Source organism: Aspergillus affinis (genome assembly GCF_023601865.1).
Source record: "Aspergillus affinis strain CMG 70 chromosome Unknown NODE_58_length_197389_cov_86_389201, whole genome shotgun sequence".
Taxonomy (NCBI): domain Eukaryota; kingdom Fungi; phylum Ascomycota; class Eurotiomycetes; order Eurotiales; family Aspergillaceae; genus Aspergillus; species Aspergillus affinis.
This window is the reverse complement of record NW_026515839.1, coordinates 137213-157903: the sequence shown is the minus strand read 5'-3', so window position 1 is coordinate 157903 and position 20691 is coordinate 137213. Positions and strand designations below refer to the sequence as shown.

General features: G+C 50.9%; 7 protein-coding genes across 7 annotated transcripts; 3 read left to right on the top strand and 4 right to left on the bottom strand.

The window, feature by feature from the left end:
- Positions 1 to 464: 464 nt before the first annotated feature.
- KD926_008646 (DNA topoisomerase 1) lies at positions 465 to 3661 on the bottom strand (the record flags this gene model as incomplete). The annotated part of the gene is made up of 6 exons (XM_053101391.1): positions 465 to 599; positions 662 to 1111; positions 1173 to 1412; positions 1476 to 3044; positions 3144 to 3361; positions 3607 to 3661. 6 exons carry the CDS (start codon positions 3659 to 3661, stop codon positions 465 to 467), a joined length of 2667 nt encoding a protein of 888 aa, XP_052955064.1.
- A 788-nt stretch (positions 3662 to 4449) lies between these two features.
- On the top strand, positions 4450 to 5762 carry KD926_008645 (F1F0 ATP synthase subunit gamma; the record flags this gene model as incomplete). Its single annotated transcript, XM_053101390.1, has 5 exons — positions 4450 to 4505; positions 4674 to 5248; positions 5308 to 5420; positions 5582 to 5616; positions 5669 to 5762. 5 exons carry the CDS (start codon positions 4450 to 4452, stop codon positions 5760 to 5762), a joined length of 873 nt encoding a protein of 290 aa, XP_052955063.1.
- A 941-nt stretch (positions 5763 to 6703) lies between these two features.
- On the top strand, positions 6704 to 8152 carry KD926_008644 (DnaJ domain protein; the record flags this gene model as incomplete). Its single annotated transcript, XM_053101389.1, has 1 exon — positions 6704 to 8152. One exon carries the CDS (start codon positions 6704 to 6706, stop codon positions 8150 to 8152), a length of 1449 nt encoding a protein of 482 aa, XP_052955062.1.
- Positions 8153 to 8845: 693 nt separating this feature from the next.
- On the bottom strand, positions 8846 to 11356 carry KD926_008643 (sugar porter family MFS transporter; the record flags this gene model as incomplete). Its single annotated transcript, XM_053101388.1, has 14 exons — positions 8846 to 9162; positions 9221 to 9301; positions 9360 to 9558; positions 9624 to 9749; positions 9807 to 9823; positions 9892 to 10289; positions 10341 to 10351; positions 10408 to 10476; positions 10526 to 10559; positions 10620 to 10818; positions 10931 to 10999; positions 11065 to 11083; positions 11140 to 11161; positions 11217 to 11356. 14 exons carry the CDS (start codon positions 11354 to 11356, stop codon positions 8846 to 8848), a joined length of 1701 nt encoding a protein of 566 aa, XP_052955061.1.
- A 1029-nt stretch (positions 11357 to 12385) lies between these two features.
- On the bottom strand, positions 12386 to 13942 carry KD926_008642 (F-box protein; the record flags this gene model as incomplete). Its single annotated transcript, XM_053101387.1, has 1 exon — positions 12386 to 13942. The coding sequence occupies one exon, from the start codon at positions 13940 to 13942 to the stop codon at positions 12386 to 12388; it is 1557 nt and encodes a 518-aa protein (XP_052955060.1).
- A 411-nt stretch (positions 13943 to 14353) lies between these two features.
- Positions 14354 to 15847, top strand: KD926_008641 (putative disulfide isomerase; the record flags this gene model as incomplete). Its single annotated transcript, XM_053101386.1, has 3 exons — positions 14354 to 14509; positions 14568 to 14575; positions 14644 to 15847. The coding sequence occupies 3 exons, from the start codon at positions 14354 to 14356 to the stop codon at positions 15845 to 15847; spliced, it is 1368 nt and encodes a 455-aa protein (XP_052955059.1).
- A 374-nt stretch (positions 15848 to 16221) lies between these two features.
- Positions 16222 to 19560, bottom strand: KD926_008640 (ribosome biosynthesis protein KRE33; the record flags this gene model as incomplete). The annotated part of the gene is made up of 2 exons (XM_053101385.1): positions 16222 to 16429; positions 16565 to 19560. 2 exons carry the CDS (start codon positions 19558 to 19560, stop codon positions 16222 to 16224), a joined length of 3204 nt encoding a protein of 1067 aa, XP_052955058.1.
- Positions 19561 to 20691: the final 1131 nt, after the last annotated feature.

The window sequence follows — 20691 nt, the reverse complement described above, 5'->3', positions numbered from 1 at the left end:
TTTTTGTCTCCTGGGTTAAATTTTCATTAAATATAGTATAGCCAGTGTTTTAAATGTAATGGAAAAGAAATTGAAATGATCTTGAACCAAAAAAGAACAAGATGAAGCAAAATACACACAGAAATGTTCTTTTCGAAGACCAAAGGCTGCGCCAGTCATATTGTATAGGTATGGTCTAAGCGTCTTTCGTATTTAGCTTTCCAATGTCGCATAGCGCCAAAGGATAAGTAAGAGCAGCACTGGTTGCGCTTATGCAAAATAGTGCTTGTCGAAGAAAGATGGAAAATCCAAACTTAGAAGGGAAAAAAAAAAAAAAAAAAAAAAAAAGGTAAAACAACCTGTCTACCATCCCCCCCAAAAAGCAGCAAAGAGCAAAGAAAAAATAAAGGAAATATATAGGAACAGATCGTGCAATAGTACAATTTCGAGCTGATTTCAGTCGTGTGTTCGTGAGATCGGGACGTTTAAAATTCCCAGTCCCCTTCAACGGACTTAATAGCCCAATCGAACTTCTCTCGCAAGGCCTTGGAGAAGAACTTCTCGATGGGGACATCGAATTTCTTGCTGAACACGACCGTAAGACGAGGATCAATGTAATTCTGCTTTGTATTAGTTCGTCTGTCGATCACGCAAAGACAGGAAAAGCAGGGGTGTCACTCACGATCTTGGAGGTTCCAAGGGCAACTTCCTTGTTGTCTTCCTTGTCCTGAGCCTGGAGCTCCATGTTCTCAATGCGCTGTTCCAGTTTCTGGATGGCGTTCTCCAATTTATCAACGGTGGGGCCCTTGCCCTCAGCTTCTACCTTGCCCGTCTTGTTCTCTTTGTTAAATTTCTTCTCCATCTCTTTCACGACATCCAGACGGTTTTCAAGTTCGCTTGCCTTCATCTCCTTCTCGCCGTCGGTAGCTAGTTTCTCATTATCCTTTTCAAATTTCTTGGTGATTTTCTGTCGTTGTTCTTCAACCAAGAAGGCCTGGTGTTCTTTGATCCATTCCTTGTCAATGTCCTCGTCCATCTCGAAGAACTTAGCACCCTTCTTTTTCTTGAGATTGGGTTCCAAGTCAAGCATCTGCTGCTTGAGACGCCATCTTTGGTAACGAAGACCTTTGATCTTTGAGCGAAGAGAAACAAGTCAGCGACCAACATCAATTCGGACAAGAAACAGGGCTTACCCTTTCACTCATTTTCTCCATTTGGCCGGCGTGGTTTGCCCCCACTGTCCTCTTGTGGTTGCAAAGGATGGCAACTTTGCGGTTGGCATCATTGTACGCCTTGACCTTCTCGGCATTGTTACCGGTCGCCTTCATGTCCTTGAGCAGAGTAGACATGGTATGAGAGGCGTTGTAGGTACGGAAGACCTTGGCGGTCAGTCCTTGCATGTAGACTGACAAATGCTTGTTAAGGGCGGAGGTCTTCGAAAGGGTCAGCATTCTGTGAGGTCAACCAGGCTGGAAGATGAGGTGATTGATCCTTACCGTCAATCGATCGAAAATTTCATCGCCCTCCTTCTTGGGTGCCTTCTTGAAGATTTTCAGGTTTTTGAACACCTGCGTGTCGACTTCGACTTCATCGTAAAATCGAATACTGTCTTTACCCAGGAAATCGAAAACGACCTTGTTTGGCGGCTTGAGGGTAACGTTCTCGTACTTCAGGGAACAGCAACCGACAGTTTCCGCCTCATCTTCGCCCTTTTCATTACCAGCTCGCAGGGCAAATTGATCAATGAGGTAGACAGCAGTCGCCTTCTGTCGCTCCACCATCAATTCGTGCTTGAGGTTCTTCTTGTAATCCTTGCGGATGCGATCGATGTGATGCTTCAACTCGCGGGCTTTCTCGAACTTCTTGAAATCACTTTGACCCTTCACATCGGAATTGGCTGCAAGCATGACGTATTTGTAATTGCCGTTGATGTTTTCTTGCCACATGGCAAGCCATGTTCCTTCTTGATCATGCTTGATTTCTTTCCACTGGTGACCCTCGGGAGGTGGAGGAACCGGCGCATTCTTTCCAATGTTGATGGTGATCTGCTCGGGCTGAACTCGAGACTTGACGCGGCCAGTCTTGGGATGCTCACCGCGCCCACGGAAAAGCGAAGGGGGTTCGACGCGGAAGTTGCCCACTTTTTGCTTGCGGCCATCCCAAATACAAAACATATAGGGTGCCTCTTCGACATCCTTCTCTGCTTTCAATCGCTTTTTCTCGGCTGGAGGAAGAGCCTTCTTCTCGGCACGCTTCGCATCGTAGTAGGCAAAGATCGGCTGGAAGTCACACTTGGCGAATTCCTTGATATCAACCTTGTTACCCTTGGAGTCCTTCGCACCGCCAGTTTTCTTGAGAATGTCTTTGAAATCCATGAAGAAGTTCTGTTGGAAAGTGGGATTTTCGACGTTCTGAGTCGAGTTCAGCATGGTTCCAAAGAAACCAGCCACCTCTTCCGCATCTGGATGGAGAGTGACTGGGACACCGTTGTATTTCAGCTTGACGTCCTTGGGAAGAGGCTCGTAGGGAGGAGGAAACACAACGCCGTTGTGCTCAAGGGTGTTCCACTTGACAGTGCCGTCACCCTTGGTGGGATCCTCCCACCAACGGTATTCCTCTTCCTCACCCTCCTCGGCTTCTTCAGTTTCCTCCTTTTTCACGCCCTTGGCTGGCGTTGCAGCAGTGCCTTTCTTCGCAGGAGTTGACTGCGCAGACTTGGGCTCAGCTTTGACCGGCTTTGCCGCTCCTTTTTTCGCGGCGGGTTTCTTTTCCTCACTAGCAGGCTCCCGCTTAACGCCGTTTGCCTGCTTCTTGGTGGCGGCCGCCGTCTTCGGAGCGGCCTTCGGGGTGGCTGGTTTGCGGCTGGGCTGGGCGGCCTTCTCGCCCTTCTGCTGGATTCGTTTCTTTTCCGAAGCGAGCTTTCTCTCGATGGGTACGTCGGAATCGGATTCTTCCCCGATAGCGGTCTCCGAGGCCTTGGGGAGTTTTCTTCCATTCAGGGCCAGGGGGACGTCTTCGTCCGATTCGGGATCTTCGTGTTTCACGGAGGTGCGACGGCGCTTGCTCTGTCGAATTGTCAGCCGCTGAAACAAAACAACGACGGGCGAGAACGTCGCAAATAGTTGGGGGAAAGGGAAGAACTAGCGCGGTGGGAGTTGGCGTACCAAGGGCTGATCCTCCTCGCTGCTTTCTGGTTCTGCATATGACTTCCTCTGGCCAACACTCGATCGGGACTTTCGCTTGCCGGCGTCGGCCTGGGGGTCGGCATCTTTCATGGCTACGTCGCCATCTTTCTGCACCGGTCCAAAACGAATAGACACGCCGGGGTCGACATGACCATTTGTCTCCGTCGCGTCGCCCATCGTAACGTCTTTAGAGGGACCTATAGTTGCAACAAGAGGAGGGTGTAAGTAGAGACGATTTGTTGAAAGTGATGTGGCGTAAAAAACAAGTAAACGGAGAAAACGAGAAGAAAAGTGAGAGAAAAAAGAGATCAAGGGCGTTGAAAGGTGGGTGCTATGAGGATGGGTTGGCGACAGCTGAGGTTGAGTGGGAGGAAAGCGATGCGAAATGGCTGGGAAAAGCAACGCACGAATGGGAGGAAATGGTCAGGAACGGGGAACTCACCAGAAGATCGACCATTCGCTTTCACAAGCGGGGTATCGTCTTCTGAAGAACTCATGGTTTGAGGGCGGTAGTAAATAGGGACGCGACGGACCAAGGAATGGGAGTGCAGGTAAGCCCGAGGTAAGAGAAAGGGACTCGAGATTGACCTGCCAAGTCTGAGGGAGAACAGAGCTGGCGCTTTCCGAATCGATGAGGTCAATGACAAGCTGACCAATGAGGAGGCTGAGAGGATGGCAGATGTCAAGGGAGACGCCGATGCATTGAGTGGAAGACGAAGGAAGAGGGGAGACAAGATGAGGGAAGGACGGTTGGAAGAGTGGGAAGTGGTGGAGTGAGCAAAAAGCAAGGAAAACAAAGACGGAGGACGAGGGAGAGAGAGAAGAGGAAAGAGAGAAAAGAGAAGGAATGGAATGGAAAACGAGGCCGTCGGGGTTGGGGCCTGAGGCGATCTTCACGTTTCTCCGGACCGTCAGTCAGCCACTCGCATCGCTGCCTCAGGCCGCGGGTTTTTTTCTCTTTTTTTTTTGTGGTTGCCGGTGGTTGCTGCCTGCATGCCTGGAGGCCGGGGAATTTCGGCCTGGGGGCCTTGATTTGTGCGTGTGTTGCGCACCGGGTCACTCCGCCCGGCCGGAGCCAAGACCCACCCGATCAGGACTAGCGTGGCTGGGAATCCCGTGCAGCCGGGAGTCGGAAGAACAGAAACAGGAGAGTTCGAACTCAACGTCTGTCTTCCCTTCGTAGAGCAGAGCACCGAGTGTTTGCCGCGGCCCCCCTCCCCTCTTCCGCTCCATCATCGTCATTTTTCTACCTTGACCCCCCTCGACCTTCCGAGTCATCCTCACTATGTTCTCTCGTGCTGTTCGTCCGGCCGTGAGGGCCGGCAGTGCTGCTGTGACCCGGTAAGTTCGTGATCCTCCGGTCGTCACCGTCCACACCGGATATCGCCTTTCCCACCCTCCCCCTCTCCCACACAGACGGCCAGCTCGACTCGCGACTTCCGCAAAGCATCTCGATCGATGATGAGAGTTTGGAAGGAGCGGCATGGTCAATTGCTAATTTTCTCGAAGCGCTGCGCCTCCCAATGCCGCCAACTTCGCGACCCTGCGTGAAATCGAGGGCCGTCTCAAGTCCATCAAGAACATCGAAAAGATCACCAACACCATGAAGGTCATTGCCTCGACCCGTCTCACCCGCGCCCAGAAGGCCATGGGTGACTCCCGGAACTACGGTCAGACCTCCAACACCGTCTTCGAGCAGGCCGAGACCAAGCCTCTTGACGACAAGAAGACTCTGCTCGTCGTCGCCAGCTCCGACAAGGGTCTTTGCGGTGGTATCCACTCCGGTCTGAGCAAGGCCACCCGCCGTGTTCTCCAGGAGTACCCTAACTCCGACATCGTTATTCTCGGCGACAAGGCCAAGGCCCAGCTGTCCCGTACCAACGCCAACAACCTGGTTCTCAGCTTCGCCAACGTCTGCAAGGACATCCCTACCTTCGCTGATGCCCAGGCCGTTGCCGACCAGATTGCTCTGCTGCCCACCGACTACGCCAGCGTTAAGATCATCTACAACAAGTTCGTTAACGCTCAGAGCTACGAGCCCACTACCATCGAGGCTTTCTCCGAGGAGGCCATCACCAACTCCGGTTAGTTTCTACATGGTGTAATATCATTGGATGCTTTGGATACTAAACAATACAAATAGCCAACATCTCTGCTTTTGAGGTTGACGACCAGGCTCTGACCAACCTCCGCGAATACTCCCTCGCCAACAACCTCTTCTGGGCTATGGCCGAGGGCCACGCTTGTGAGATTTCGGTAAGCTTTACATCAACCTACGTCCAATCACTATGGATGACAAGAGATCGCTAACTCAATGACAGGCTCGTCGTAACGCTATGGAGGCAAGTGCCTGTGTTTTGATTTTGATGGAGAGAGCTCCCGACTGACCGTAGTTTTTTTTTATTTTTTTTATACAGAACGCTTCCAAGAACGCCGGAGAGATGATCAACAAGTAAGAACCCTATCTTTTGAATTATGATTCCCAATACTAACCCTTTCCACAGGTTCCAGATTCTGTACAACCGTCAGCGTCAAGCCGCCATTACCGGTGAACTGGTTGAGATTATCACTGGTGCCACCGCCAGTGCGGACATGTAAAAGCTGTTTCGATGCTTTTGTGGGAAGGAGTCACCATCTGTGTAGACTTACTTTTAAATACCTAGATTACCATCAGCCTGTAAATCAGTCTCTATATTTTTCTTTGTCTCAGGTTTTATCTCTTTTGAGTTCCAAGTAATGGACAATTTTGCAATGTTGTATGTCGTTGGTCCTCTTCCTTTGTTATGTTTTGTTATGTTCACAGATAGTACTAAATTCACTAGCACATTGAAGTGGCAGGCGCTTCACTGCATTGGTTTGAATGATCCAGATCTCTTCCTATGTTTCACTTCTGGAAGTGACTACTGGCTGCCTTAAATCCTTTCATTCCCTTCCAACCGTTTCCGTTGTCTTCACTGCGAACCCCATGAGCTTACGAGCGCGATGTTGACCTCCATTGAACAAGTCCAGTGGTCATGACGATTGCCCAATTGGGAATCAACAATGGCAACCCCCAACCTTTCTCTCCTTTCCCTCTCAGTCTTTTCTTCAAACACGTCCCTCTTCCCTTCTCACTCCTTCCCCCTCCCTAAATCTCTACTCCAGGGTTGGATTACACCCGGACACCGCTATTTGTACTGACAAACACTCCGTTTGTTTTCTCGGCCAACCACAAAATTCATACAAACGAACAGAACCAAGTTTACCGTCGCTACACCCAACAACACCCACCATGGCGACGGGATTCAAAAAACCCATCCACGACTGCTACGATATCCTGGGCGTTGCCACAAACGCAAGTTCCAAGGACATCAACAGCGCGTACAAGAGATTAGCTCTGAAGTACCACCCCGATAAAGCAAGTGGAAATGATGCCACGAACGATGAATTCCAGAAGGCAAGTGCATCCTGATCCTCAACCCTACTGTCTCTAGTTAAACATCAACCTCGCTTCATCTCCCCTCTTCCTTATCACTCACCTCATCCTCATATTCATGCCGATGATTGAAAACATGAATCCATCATTTCTCCCGCGTGATACTTACCACGGTATCCAACAGATTCAAGAAGCCGTTGAGATCCTCCGCGACCCTACCCGTCGCTTGAAACACGACCAAGAGCTCTCTCGCTTCAGACGTGTCGTCGTCGAAGAGTACACCGAGTATGACGCCTCCTACACCGGCTGGAGACCCCATAATCCCATGTGGCATGGCGTGCACAACCCAAGTGATCGGTACATGTACAGCTATGGCAACAGCGTGCACATGAACCCGAACTCTCCGGAGTCTCAAGAGGAAAAAGAGAGAGTGGAACATGAGAGGAGGCTTGGCGAGGAAATTAGAATGGAGCAGGAAGAAATAAGAATGAAGGAGGAAGAGGAGCGCTTCATGGCGAAGCAGAGATCTGAGGAGGAGGTGTTGAAGGAGGAGAGGCGTCGAAGGGCGATGAGGGCGAGAATAATAAGGGATGAAGAGTTAATGGCGGAGGGACACGCGCGTGATGATGATGATTCCCAGGAGAGCCATTCTGAAAGGGTGGCTCGTCCGGGTTACTCTACTAATTCTAGAGAATCGGGGTACGACGGCGGGGAATCTGACTTCTACCGGGGACAGCAGTATGTCCAAGAGGGAGAGTATTGCCGTCATCTCCACTGGGAATGCGGCGAGGGCTTTGCTGCGCACAACAATGCCCAAGACGACCTGCTCAACTTCCAAGACAGTGCATACGAAGACGTCGACCAAGCTAGTGGAAGCGAGTACGAAGACCATGAGTATTACGAGGAAGAGGAATCCTACGAAGACCACGATGCCGATGACAGCGCCTCCTCCAACCAGTCCACCCAACGGACTGCTACTGAATACAACACTGCATATCGGGAGCGAGACGATCTCAGCTCCGTCAATCTTACTGCGGACGAAAGCAAGCTCTCTGATTCTCAATATGAAACCGGCAGGGAAGATGCCTCAGAAGAAGACCCATTCTACTTTTCCTTCAGCGAGCATACCCAGTCCGTCAACGGCGGAGACACCTCCAGTCTCGATCAAGAGCAGCCCACTGTTTCAGAAGACAACTACATCAGGGTCGACACGGATCTACACTCGCAACTTGCCCCGTTCCTGCCGCTATTCGAGAGCAAATTGAACCACCCGAGTGGTCTGTACACACGAGCCGACATGCACTGCGAGCTGCGTGGCATCGTGATGGAGACATTCTGCGGTTGGCTTGAGAACCTGCGCTTGGGCTTCTCGGAAGCCGACATCGAGAGCACCTCCAGTCATCGCTTTGGTGATTTGCATGACACCTCGGAGACCTGCGATCATCTTGGATACTGGACCAAGGAATATGGACGTGACGAGTGCGAGTTGTGTCATCGGTGGAAGCCCATCTTTACGCTAACCTGCCCCAGTTGCGGTCTCAAGGCGTGTGTAGTCTGTAAATTTCGGTGCTGAAACTGTTCGATCTACCTTTCACTCAAGGAGGGGCCGAGAATATCGCGAATTGCAGGTTCTTTTTTGCTCATGAAGGGGGGTGGGGGGGCTTGGAGGCATACTAGTTATGATCTGATGTTACTGTTTCCGTTGGTCTTTACTGCTGACTTGTTGAAGATGGAAAGATATTTGGTTTTCTTTCTTAGTTTCTTTTTTTTTTTTCAAGACGAACATAGGGAAGGGAACGGACAGGACTCAATCATGTTCCAACAAGGAAGGTTAACGGCATTACGAAAAAAATAAAAAATAAAAAAATAAAAATAAAAATACGATTTCGGTAGCCTACATAATCCAGCGATTGACATGAATATCCCTTTGCCTACGTAGTAACGCACTGAACGATTTGCTGTGAACGTCAGCGTAAACTGCCTCTATAACAAGCTTTCTCGGTAGGCGTCCTTGAGCAGGTCTACACGCAGTGAAAATTAGATGACAAAGCTGATGACCAGGTAATCAAATCGATGGACCTCTTTTCCAACTAAACCGCAGGTACAGAATATCCAAAGGAGAGGGGACGTCCGAAGATAGGTAGCTGAATACCTAGCCCCCCCCTCAATAACCACCTAACGGTTATACCTTATACCCTCAATTCAAAAGCCAAATAATTCACTCACAACCCAATCTTACGTAGAAAAGCAGACCCATCCCATCCAACTAATCCTTCACCTCACCATGCTTCACTCCCACCTCAGCAACATTCATATTCGAACCCGCCAACCTTGCCAACGCATCATCCAGACCTATCTCGCGCGAGATCTCCACCTGACGCTCATAGTCCGAGACGGCGGTGCCCTCGGAACCAAAGATGACGTCCATTTCCTCGAGCGAGAGCTGCTTTGTCTCCGGGACTAGGAAGGCGATGAATAGCGCGCCGAGGAACGTGATCAGTCCGAAGAAGATGTACGTGCCGTAGGTGATGCCCGCGAGCATGTCGGGGGTGACTTGGCCGACGATGAAATTATTCATCCAGTCTGTTATGGGAAGTTAGAGATTTGATACTAGGGAATGTTGTTGGTTGTTGGTGCTCACTAGCAGAGGCACCCAAGGCCGTTCCTTTCGCCCGAGCACTCAAGGGCCAGATCTCAGCGATGATGATCCATGCACAAGGACCTGCAGATCCATTAGTAAATGAACAAGTCCTCTCTCTGATTCTATAAGCTTGACATACCCCAGGAATAACCAAAATGGACAACAAATAGCCACACCATAGCGACAGCAGCCCAGCCGGCGGCTTTATGCGACTCCCACTGATTCTCGTTCTGGCCGAAGATGCCGGCGATGATGAAGTGACAGGATGCCATGCCGATAGCACCGGTGATCAAGACTGGCTTGCGACCTAGTCTGTCAATCCAGATGACGGCGGGGATCTTTATTCAATTTAGTAAAAAAGTAGGTTTCCCGGGGATGTATCCTTTGAACATCTTGGTCTTACTGTTGCGATAAACATGGCGATGCCGACGACTCCGGTAGCTAATAGCGAGGTTGTATTGTTGCTCATACCGAGTTGTGCAAAGATAGAGGGTGCATAGTATAAGACGGCATTGACTCCGGTCCATTGCTAGAACCTCCCCATTAGCCTAAGAGTTGTTGAAGTTGAGCAAGAAAACGAATTTACCTGAAATGTCATGGTGACTATATAACACAGGTCAAAAAAGGATTCAACAAAGTCTTTCAATAGATAAACCAGCTCAAACACATACCGGTAGCGACCATCACACGTCTAAACATCGGCCAACTCGTGAAAAGGCTTGCAAAACCTGCAGCTTCCAACTTTACATAGCTCCAAGTATTAGTCCTCTCTAGATGTGGAAATTTTTCCTTCTCCGTTCGCTTTTCAAAGAGACTCTGGGCTTTGATTTCAAGGAACTCCATCTGCAGGAGCGGGTCGTCTTCGGGGAGGCCACGCAGGCTAGTCAGGACCTTCTTTGCCTCTTCTTCCCTATCATGGTGGACAAGCCATCGGGGCGAGAAGGGCATGAAAATCATACCGATGCCAAGGATGGCAGCCGGTACTAGTTGTAGGGCCAGAGGTAAAAGCCATGCAGCATCTTTCTGGCCAGGTCCGGTGCCGCCGATGTGGTTTGTTCCGTAGTTGATCCTAGAAAGTGTTATTATGTTGCAACACTGAGGAGAGGGACGAGGTAAGTACCAGAAAGAAACCTGCCACGGAACTAATCAGCCACTGTGTGTTGTAATGAGACTGCGATAGCACTTACCATGATTCCGAAAGTGATCGCAAGTTGCTGCAACGCCACCAGAGACCCTCTGACTTCTGGTGGAGCAATCTTCCAAACTTTAGATGTGACACTGAGAATATTGCAAAAGAAATCTTACCTCTGCATTGTACATGGGCACGCTCGTGGATAAACTGAGATGCGCAGTCAGCTGGAAAAACTGCCAAAAGGCGCTGTAAATGGCTTGGTATTACCTTCCTACCCCCATACCTGTGATAAACCGACCTCCTAGAATATTCGAAGAGTTTCCATCATTCGCAGCCGCAGTGGTCTGGACTATCACTCCAATGCAGAATATGCCGACATTCAAAAGGATCGTGTTCTTGCGCGAGATTCGCTCGCAGAGGATGCCGGAATACAGGGCACCGAACCAGGCACCGAGTTCGAGGATAGCTATTCCACGCCTTTAGTATCCTGTCGGTGACCGAAGAGTGTTCTCCGAGTTGTACCTGTCAACCACCCTTTCTTGGTCTCATTTGTAACAGCCTCTCCCATCTAGAGATACTGATTAGACGAAATGCGACAATCGGAACATTGGGAGGCTGTACGTGTTCTTCAAAGGAGTACATCACCACTATTAAAATCGACTGTTAGCTTGGAACAAGAAGATTTGCACCTGCGCAAGGTCATTTAACTTACAGACACCAGAAAAGACGCCCTTCACGTCACAAATGCCCATTAGCTGCGAACCCCAGAATACAATGCTTCTCCTACCTGGTTATACCCATAGAGAAGACTGCCACTATCATTAGCACGAATAATCATATACAGACAAGGACATGTCACTTTACCCTCCAAGGCAAGCAAACATAGCGACACCAAAAACCTTCCGATTTTGTACCAAGCCTGCAAAACCCGAGGGACTTCGAAGTGTTGCTTTGCGAATCTGCGCCGCGGCATCCATTGCCGCTGAAGTATCAGCGCCGCCCATTTTGCGAGAATCCGACCAAAGATTATTTCCAGATGTAGTATTGAAGCTTCCAGCACGGAGACAATCACGGAGGGTCAAGAGTCGGAAACAATTGCAAACGGCGTAAGAAAGGAGACACGCGAAGGAAGATCAGCAGGACTACATTTTGGCTATTCAATTCTTCCGCATGATGTAACTGAGGATGCTGTAACTTGAATTTATCCCGTAGCGACATGTACTATCAGTAGCAAAGACACGCGCTCGGACACAAATAGGTCAAGCCATTGTCTAGAAGTGGCGTGTGGAATGACAACCTGCAGCGCTATATTGGTATTTGATTACCAGAAAACCTAAGCCGTGGGCGCCAATTGGCTCATAAAACACACCGGATATATGATTCGGTTGAATGACCGGCTAATATGCTTCTAAAAGTATTGGATATGGCCCCGGGATGGTCTGGGGATTGCTGACAGACAGGAAGGAAAGACTAGCCTGAAACCGACGAACTCTCGACCTAGGCACGAGAACTAAATCGTTCACAGCGAAAAGAGTCAGCATATCATTCTCTGCCAAGGCTTGGATGAGGAGTCGAGACCAGAAGCGCCAATAAATACGAGTTCTGCTTATTGTCCAGGCCTCGGCGTCCGCAGCACTTCCTTACCCCATCCGAGCTTTTCGTCCTGCGCGGGGGAAGAATGTAGAGACTATGGCTGTGTAAAAAGTTATTATTAAGGAGAATGCTTGTCTTGCGCCGATTATCAGGTGGCGCTGATTTTCAAGGCACAAAATAATGGGATATGTTTAACCAAATGGAATTGTCCGACGTTGTTAGGGATGTGTAGAATACATGAGAGAATGCCATGCTGCATATATAAGTTTATAAAAATGCATTAATCGAAACGAAATATCACAAACGATCAACATATATAGGCAACTGAGCAGAATCGTGGCTTAGTGGAAGCTATGCTGAGCTTTAAGAAAACACATATAGTGGTGTTTTCTGGCGTGACCATCGTTACGACATGAATCCTGTAGATCCAACGAGATAGCTTATCGATCAAACCTGTAGACAACAAGCTCGCAATTCCCATTCTCTCCGACCAGATAATGTTCATTCCCGTGAATCTTGCCTCTTCCCACAAGCTCGAAGACTTCGTCCTGCTTGAGGGTAAGAGTGGATGTTGGTGTCCGAATGGTAAGAAACATATTCAAATCGAAGGGCCACGTAATCGGCGACAAATGGAGGCAAAAGCCAACCTGTGCCTCCTCATCAAGCACCTCGGAAACAATGGCATACCAAGGCTCGTCACAGACGGCAAACGTGAGCGGCTTGGTCTGGAGACTGCTATTCCCGCGATAAGGAGGCAGCGTCGGGTCGGCATAGCGCCTCCAACAGGGCCCGTTCCCAATGATAGGAAGGCTGGTGACTTGCACTTCCGAAGTCCACTCGGCCGGCCCAACAAGCCGGTCCATCGGCCCCGTGCAATGGTTTTCCACAATCTCAATTGACCGATCATCATCGGTTATATTTAGGGACTGTATGCCAGGAAGCCCCCGTTGCCTAACGGAATGGAAGCCCAACTCCCTAAATCCAAACCGGGTGATGATAGAGGGGCTATCACCTTCCCCGTCCTGTCGCAGACGTCCAAAAGGATCCAAAGATGGTCTATAGCTCGATGGTTTGGAAATGTCCCAAACGGACAGCGACTCAATGGGAGCATCCTCATCCGCCGTGTACAAACTGCGATTGGGTTGCCAGATGTAGATTGCGTAATGCGTTTGGCTGTGGGAGGAATAGAACCTATCCCTCTCGCTCAACGGATGACCAAGGAACATGATCTTCCATTCGTTCCGGAAAGTGACCGACCAGCCGCTCGACGTCTTGTTGATATCAAACGACGACGCAAAATGGCGGTGGACCCCGTCACTGTCATTCAACCAGTGAAAAGCCTTGGGTTCCGCCCACTCGACGACGAGGAGTCTCTTTTGTAATCGAATCCTGCGCATGACCTTGCCGGTGATCATAAAAGGAACCATGAATTTCCGATCGCTCTTCAAATCCAGGAGGGCCAGGGCCGAGTGATCCGCGCTGGGGTAGACCACAAGGCCATCTTCATACGTCCAAAATGGTTCCAAAAAGGGACAATCGACACGCTGCATTAGATGGCTGGAGTGCATATCCCACGGCTGCACGGGAAACCATTCCCTGTCTCCGGAGCTGCCGAAATCCTCGCAGAGCTTGAATTTCTGCACCGACCGAGGCTTGCCGCGCTCGAGGTGGTCATACCTCGCAGCAATCCGGTCGAAGAGTCTGCGCCAGTGTTTGTTCTCTTCTGCCGTGGCCAGAGTTGGACTCGATCTGCCATCGTCGTGGAGTGCCCTGACTTCTTTGGCTAGTGGGAAATAGTCCTTCAGCACGGGAATCAGATTTGCGGAGTTACCGAACGCCACATTCCATGACTGCGACACTAGACGGCAACGCACAATGTCCCTGGGGCGAAGATGGCTCAAGACCATCCAAAAGATTTCTCGCGGCAATTGGGCCATGCCCGGCCGTCCAGGGTCTTGAGATCCTGGCATACCAGCCGCGGCAGACTCCACTGACATGACGAATGTGGGGGTTGCCCAACGAGCTGCTTGTTGATGGTTCAGGAACAGGATTGATGATAAGTACACGAAAAGCTATTACCGCTCATTTTCAAAGTGTTTTCGAAGAGAGCGTTAGACTTATTAAACGGACATTGGGAGATGGGCATGCCCAGCGCCTTCCTGGAGTACTCCGTAAAAAAACTGGGGGTGGAAAGCGTGGCATGCGGAACAAACAAGAAAGAACAAGAGGGAAGAAGGAAGTTGCATCATGGCGCAGGGTCACATGCCAAGAGCTTCAGGACACCTTGCGGAATTTCCCCCTCCCACCTTCTACTTTTCTCTTTATATTCTCCAGCTTCGGTCCTGCTTAGCTTCTCCATTCTCTCCCCCGCATCCAGAAGCTGAAGGGCCGATTCAATTTTCATCACGATGCTGCAACCTGGTTCCGCGCTTCTCGTCGTCGCGTCGCTTCTTGCGGCCCTCCCAGCTGTCAGCGCAGACGGCCTCTACACTCAGAGATCCCCCGTGTTGCAGATCAACAACAAGAACTATGACCAGCTGATCGCTAACTCCAACTACACCTCGGTAAGATAATGCCATTGAAAACTACCGTTGCAGAAGACGAGCTAACCGCGCTTCTCAGATCCTAGAGTAAGCCCACCCTTCCCGTGCCCTTTTGACTTCCTTCCAGCTTCTAAACAAACTTCCCATTGCGATAGATTCTACGCCCCCTGGTGTGGTCACTGCCAGAACCTGAAACCTGCCTATGAGAAGGCAGCAAAGAACTTGGACGGATTGGCCAAAGTCGCCGCCATAAATTGTGACGATGATGACAACAAGCCTTTGTGCGGCCGCATGGGTGTGCAGGGCTTCCCGACGATCAAAATCGTGAGTCCTGGGAAGAAACCTGGTAAGCCCAGAGTGGAGGATTACCAGGGCCAGCGAAGCGCCAAAGCCATTGTCAATGCGGTGGTGGAAAAGATCCCGAATCATGTGAAGAAGGTGACGGACAAAGACTTGGAGTCCTGGTTGTCCAAGGAGAAGGAGTCTCCTAAGGCCATTCTGTTCACTGAAAAGGGAACAATAAGTCCTTTGATCCGCTCTGTCGCCATTGAATTCCTTGGTTCCATCAACGTGGCCCAGATCCGTAACAACCAGGCTGCAGCGGTGGAGAAATTTGGCATTGAAAGTTTTCCCGCTGTCGTTCTCATCCCTGGGGATGAAAAGAATCACATTGTCTACGATGGCGAGTTGAAGAAGCAGCCACTGGTTGAATTTCTCAGCCAGGTTGCGGCTCCTAACCCGGACCCAGCACCCAAAGCTCCGGGCAAATCGCCTAAATCACTCAAGTCCAAGACCCAGGCGGAAAAGACCAAGCCCACCGAGACTTCAGAGCCTGAGGTTGTTGCGGAGGAGGCCAAGGAGTCTCAACCTGCAAAGGCCTCGCCCCAGGCACCTGCCATTGACGGACTTGTCACCGCTGATGCATTGGTGTCTGCTTGCTTGTTGCCGAAGTCGGGTACTTGTGTCCTGGCACTTCTCCCAGAACCTACTGACTCCGATGTCGAGCTTTCTGATTCTTCTAAGAAGGCTCTGACTAGCATGTCAGAAATCGCACACAAGCACGTGCAACGACAAAGCAGACTCTTCCCGTTCTACAGCGTCCCGGCCAACAACGAGGGCGCTAAAGCATTGCGTACTGGGCTCGAACTGTCCCAAGATGGCAGTTCGATTGAGATCATTGCCATCAACGGACGTAGAGGTTGGTGGAGACATTACGATCCCTCGGAAAATGCCGACTACGAGCTAGCACGCGTAGAGGCCTGGATTGACGCCATCAAATTGGGTGAGGGGTCCAAGAGCAAGTTGCCCGAAGGTATTGTTAGGAGCGAGGATGAGAACGAAGAACACGATGAACTGTAGGTTGTGCTTGGGACTCATTTTCCCCTTGTACATCAGCCCAGGCGATTGGCCAGAGTTATTTGTTAGTTGTTTTGTATCATTGCATGAGGATCTCGCACTCGCATCACAAGCCATTCTTATACCAAATCGAGCGGGGTGAATATCTGATTACCGATTGAAACTTTCTTTTCATAATGGAATGAAATCAACGATTAAGCATATATACAATAAGACATGTAGAACGTCACCGGACCGACAAGAGAAGTCCAGCCAAGAAAATCTTTTATATCGAACCCATAAAAAAACCAGAGAACACCATCTTAACAATATGCAAATTCAACACGCTTGCGCTTTGCCTTGTTTTTACATTTTGATATGCCAATAGGCCAGATCATCTAGTTCTTTCCTTTCCGTCCTTCCGTCCCCTTCTTGATGATCTTCTGTCTTTTCGAGTCGACCTCCTGGTCGTAGATCTCGCGCGCTGACTCGCCCTTCTTGCGCTTGCTCTGCTTCGTCGACTTGACGCTGACGGTGGAGGCTCCACCGCCGCGGATTTGCTTCTCGGCGTCTTCCCACGCGGCACCGCCGTTGTCAATTGCGTATCTGGAGGCTAGAAATCAGTTATTGTTCATTCGGGAGATTTGAGCTTGAGGCTAGTGTCTCGTTTTGCTTCACTCTTTCGCCCACTCGAACGTTTTCAGGAATCGGAAGTCGGATGGGGTGGGAGTAGTATCTTACTGGTCCAAAGGCAAAGCATCGATCAAGGCTCTTTGCTTCTCACGCAGTTCATCATCGACCTGTTTACCACCTTCACGGAGCTCGTCGTCCAGGCTCTGCTCGAGCGGCTTGAAGCGGTCGTCGACGACCTCGTCATGAGCTTCGGCGGAGGCGTGCGTGACGGGGACTTTCTCGGCGGGCATAGATTCGGCGACGGCGCCTTCGACGATGGAGCGGAATTGCGTGGACATCTTACGCATGACCTTGAGGAACATGGCCAGGAGTTGAGACGAAGGCACGCTCAATTCCTTCTCGAGCTGGTCCATGGACTTACGCTGCAGGCCGATGGCGAGCAGGGTGGATGTCTGGATGCCGGAAAGACTGACGCGGTTGTTGAGGAGGCCGGAGAAGTAGAATTCGGCGATGGTGGGGACCATGTCGAGGATGACGTGGTAGTCGAGCAGGTTGTTCGCGTAGCTGTCGAGACGCTTGAGGTCGAAGGGCGAGAAGGCGCTGTCGAGGTTGGATTTAAACAGGGGCGGCGGAACGACGGAGTCGAGTTTGGCGCCGGCGTTGGCGGATTCGCAGATGCTCAGCGAAAGGACGGAGGGGAACTCCCGGAACTGATACGACAGCAGAGCGAGGAAACGCTTGTGGAAGTCGCGAGCGAAAGCACCAAGCCAGGCTGCGTCGTTGGCACCCGTGGACAGCGTGCGCAGCATCACGCACGAGTGTTCGCCGGTCAGTTCGTTAGGCGTTTGGCGGAGGTATACGGGGACGAAGGCAGAGCGCTTCCAGAACTTGTGCAGGGACGGGGTCAAGCCGTAGCTGACACCGAGGTAATCAAGGTGATCCGGGCGACACTCGGATAACTTGGCAAACAAGGGGGGCATCGATCGGATGTCCCGAACATGCACGTTGTCGTCCAGAAGGTTGGAGTTCGTCAGTTCCTCGTCGGTCACCCGGACCATCTGCTCTTGCGGCTTGATGTTGTCCTCGGAAAGGTCGGTGAATTTGCCCTCGTAGAAGTCGGTGAGCAACTCAAGAGCCCGAGATCCATAGCCCATGTTCAAATACTCAGGGTTGGTTGCGATGCGAACAACTCTGGCACCGGAGAGACCAGCGAAATCTTCGTCTTGGTACTGCTGGCTGACAAGCCACGGGATTAGATCACCTCCAGCACGCTGTCCACGACTCAAGCTGTTGAGAACGCTTTGTCGGCTAATGCGGCCTTCCAGAGAGACCTGGATGACACAAAGAGGCTCAGGGAGCTTGGCGGCATTCTCGTCGATTGGCGGGACGAGAACGTAGAGCTGGTGGGCCGGCGCATCACTCATAAGCTGAAGATCATTAGGGGTGTTCTTGTAGTGACTGGCAACGTAAAGGGCCATCATTTGCTGGAGGAACTTTTCAGAAACGGGGTGGAACGAGAACAGTGTGTCCCGGTTGACCTGAAGGAGCTGGCATTGCGAAGGGTGAGGACAGCCCTGAGTGTTCATTTTGGACTTGGGCAGGGTTGCATCGAGACACAGGACCTTGTTCAGCCACTTCTCAACCGAATCGCCGGCAGCATATCTGATGGGTTCCGACAAAGTGATCTCCCGTAGGGTACGTGCACCCAGGGTCTTGCCAGAGTCCTTGGAGGCCTTTCCAGTGGCGCGATCAGCAACGTCGATCTCCTCCTGACCACTGGCCTTGAGACCTCCCCGAGACTGTTCACGAAGCTGCTGGATCAACTTCAGGGAGAGGGATCGACCGGTTCCCTCATAACCGTTGATGGTCGATGCCATGAACACGAGATAAGGACCCATCAGTTTGCGGACGAGAGGCAGAGGGATAGCAGCCGCCTCATCAATAACCAGAAGTTCGGCCTGTCCCAGCACGTGGGCATCTTGGGGCTGGATATACTGGATGGTCTGGCGATGCTGACGATGGATGTTGACTCTGACGATGGCCTTGTTGAAGTCGGGGTTGGTCGACTGAAGAATGGTATAGTCGACGTGGTCCATGTAGCCAAGAGAATCAAATCCTTTGAAGACAAATTCGAACAGGGTCTTCAAGTTCTCGGGGCTTGGCGATGTGATAAAGATGTTGCTATAGCCATGGGCGACGGCAGCCGCAATGGCGACACCGAGAGCGGCAGATTTTCCGCGACCTCTCGCTGCAGTCAAAGCAACGGTACTCCGCAGGGTCTTCTCTGCAATCGCGTCAACAAACGTCAAGAGCGATTTGGCCTGATCAACAGTGCGAGCGAGATTGACCAAAGGTCCGATCAACTGAGTCTCCGCGAGACTTTCCTTGATCTCCTTCAATTCCTTCTTTGTAGCGGTATTGTTCGGATCGGTAGACTGGACGGGCGGCAGTGCCTTGACATTTTTACCTCCAGAAATTGGCAGCACATTCATCTCGTCGTCGATCACCAAGCATGAGTCGCAGCTACCCAGGGAAAGAATAAATCGTTCGTTAAATCGTGCGGTCACGTCATCGTGTGCTTCGGTGCGGTATCGCGAGTGGATATCCATCGACAGCGTATACAACTGCTTCAAGCTGTTCATGCTCTTCAGCAGCAACAACACAATACCACCACCTTCGACGGTTTCAACGGTTCGGGCGAGTAGGTTTGGCGTCATGGCTTCGAAATCCTGCAAGATACACATCCCGTAGGTGTTTCCCAGAATCTTCTCCGTTTCCTTGTAGTACACATATCGGATCTGGTTGAGGGTGACGAACAGTTCGAACGGGTCTTCGGAGTTGGGCTCTCTGATGCCTCTCTTGACTTCCTTTTTGATTTTGGCCTCCCGCTTCTTGCGATGACTGGTGAAACCCAGGAGATCCTTCTTATAGGCCCACAACACCGACTTGTTCTGCTTGACATCAATGCTGGACATCAGGTAATGCAAATTGACAATCACATCCTTTGCGCGATCGCCGACGACGACAAAAAAGCTTCGCTTCTTTTCCTGGACGCCATTTTTGATGAGCGTCGGAATGCGCGAGTCAATAGCCTTGCGCGGCATAATGTCCACGGAATCGCCTCCTTTACCGGTGTCCGAGAAAGTGAGGGGGAATGGCTGAAGCTGGTCACAGAGACTTTCTTGACCTCCGCAGGCATTTCTGCGCCGATTAAAAAAAAAAGTCATTGGCATTCCGCACTGCCCTGTCTCACCGCCTGCCTGGAATGACACCGCCCAGAAAGCCGACCGGCACGTGCAGCCCGATGCCGCTACGCCTAAACTGGAAAGGCGTTGTCTGGCATGATGCTTAGGTAATCTCTCGTCGGTGAGGAATGCTGGTGCCTGAGGCCTATAATGCCTGCATGACGCCCGGCGGGTTCAACTCGCATTCGAAGCTTCCGACTTCTTTCATCGTCTCGTTCGTCGACACCAAGAGTAACATTCCATCTGCATTCAACTGATCTCAGTATCTACACTAATCTTCTTTTTCGGATTGATACTTGCACTCCTTCATGGCTCTAATCTCTAAGCAACGACTCCGTGCCATCCTTGGAAAGCCGAAAGACACTGTACCTCTGTCCTCTGTCCTCTGGACCCTGAACGACGCTAAAGAGCTTAATTCGCTTAAGTTTAACAGGTTCTCAGTTGTTCGCCCCCACGCTGTACGCAGCTAACCCGCCCAAACTGCCTTGATGTCAGCGGCATCCCGACAGGCATTTATTGGAGGTTTCGTGGTTTCGAAGCATCATCGGGTCTCTATGTCGCCGTCGGGAAATTATGCCGATCCATATCCAGCGTGGCGTCTGTCACACCAACAAGACTGATCTTCATCGACTTTCCTGTTGGAAGTATTTTCAGGCCAACGGTCCAAGCTTGCCAGCGAGCGGCGCGACCATGGTCCACGCGGGCTCGTTGACGCAATCCGGTTCTATCGAGAAATGACTCGCTCTTTGATCGCTCTTGATTTGTTTTTTAACTCAATTTAATTTTTAATTTCTTTCTTTTTTCTTTATCTTCTTTCCCCCGCCGCGAGAATTAACTCTCCGCCTCACCCTTTCCCGTCCCCCTTTGAGGTTCTCCACTCAACGAACCCTTTTCTCTTCCTTTCCCCTCCTCCTAGGCACCAGCCTCCCCGAAATCCCTTGCTGGAAATCATTTGCTCGTTCGCCTGCAGTGCCTGGCCCTGCACGACGT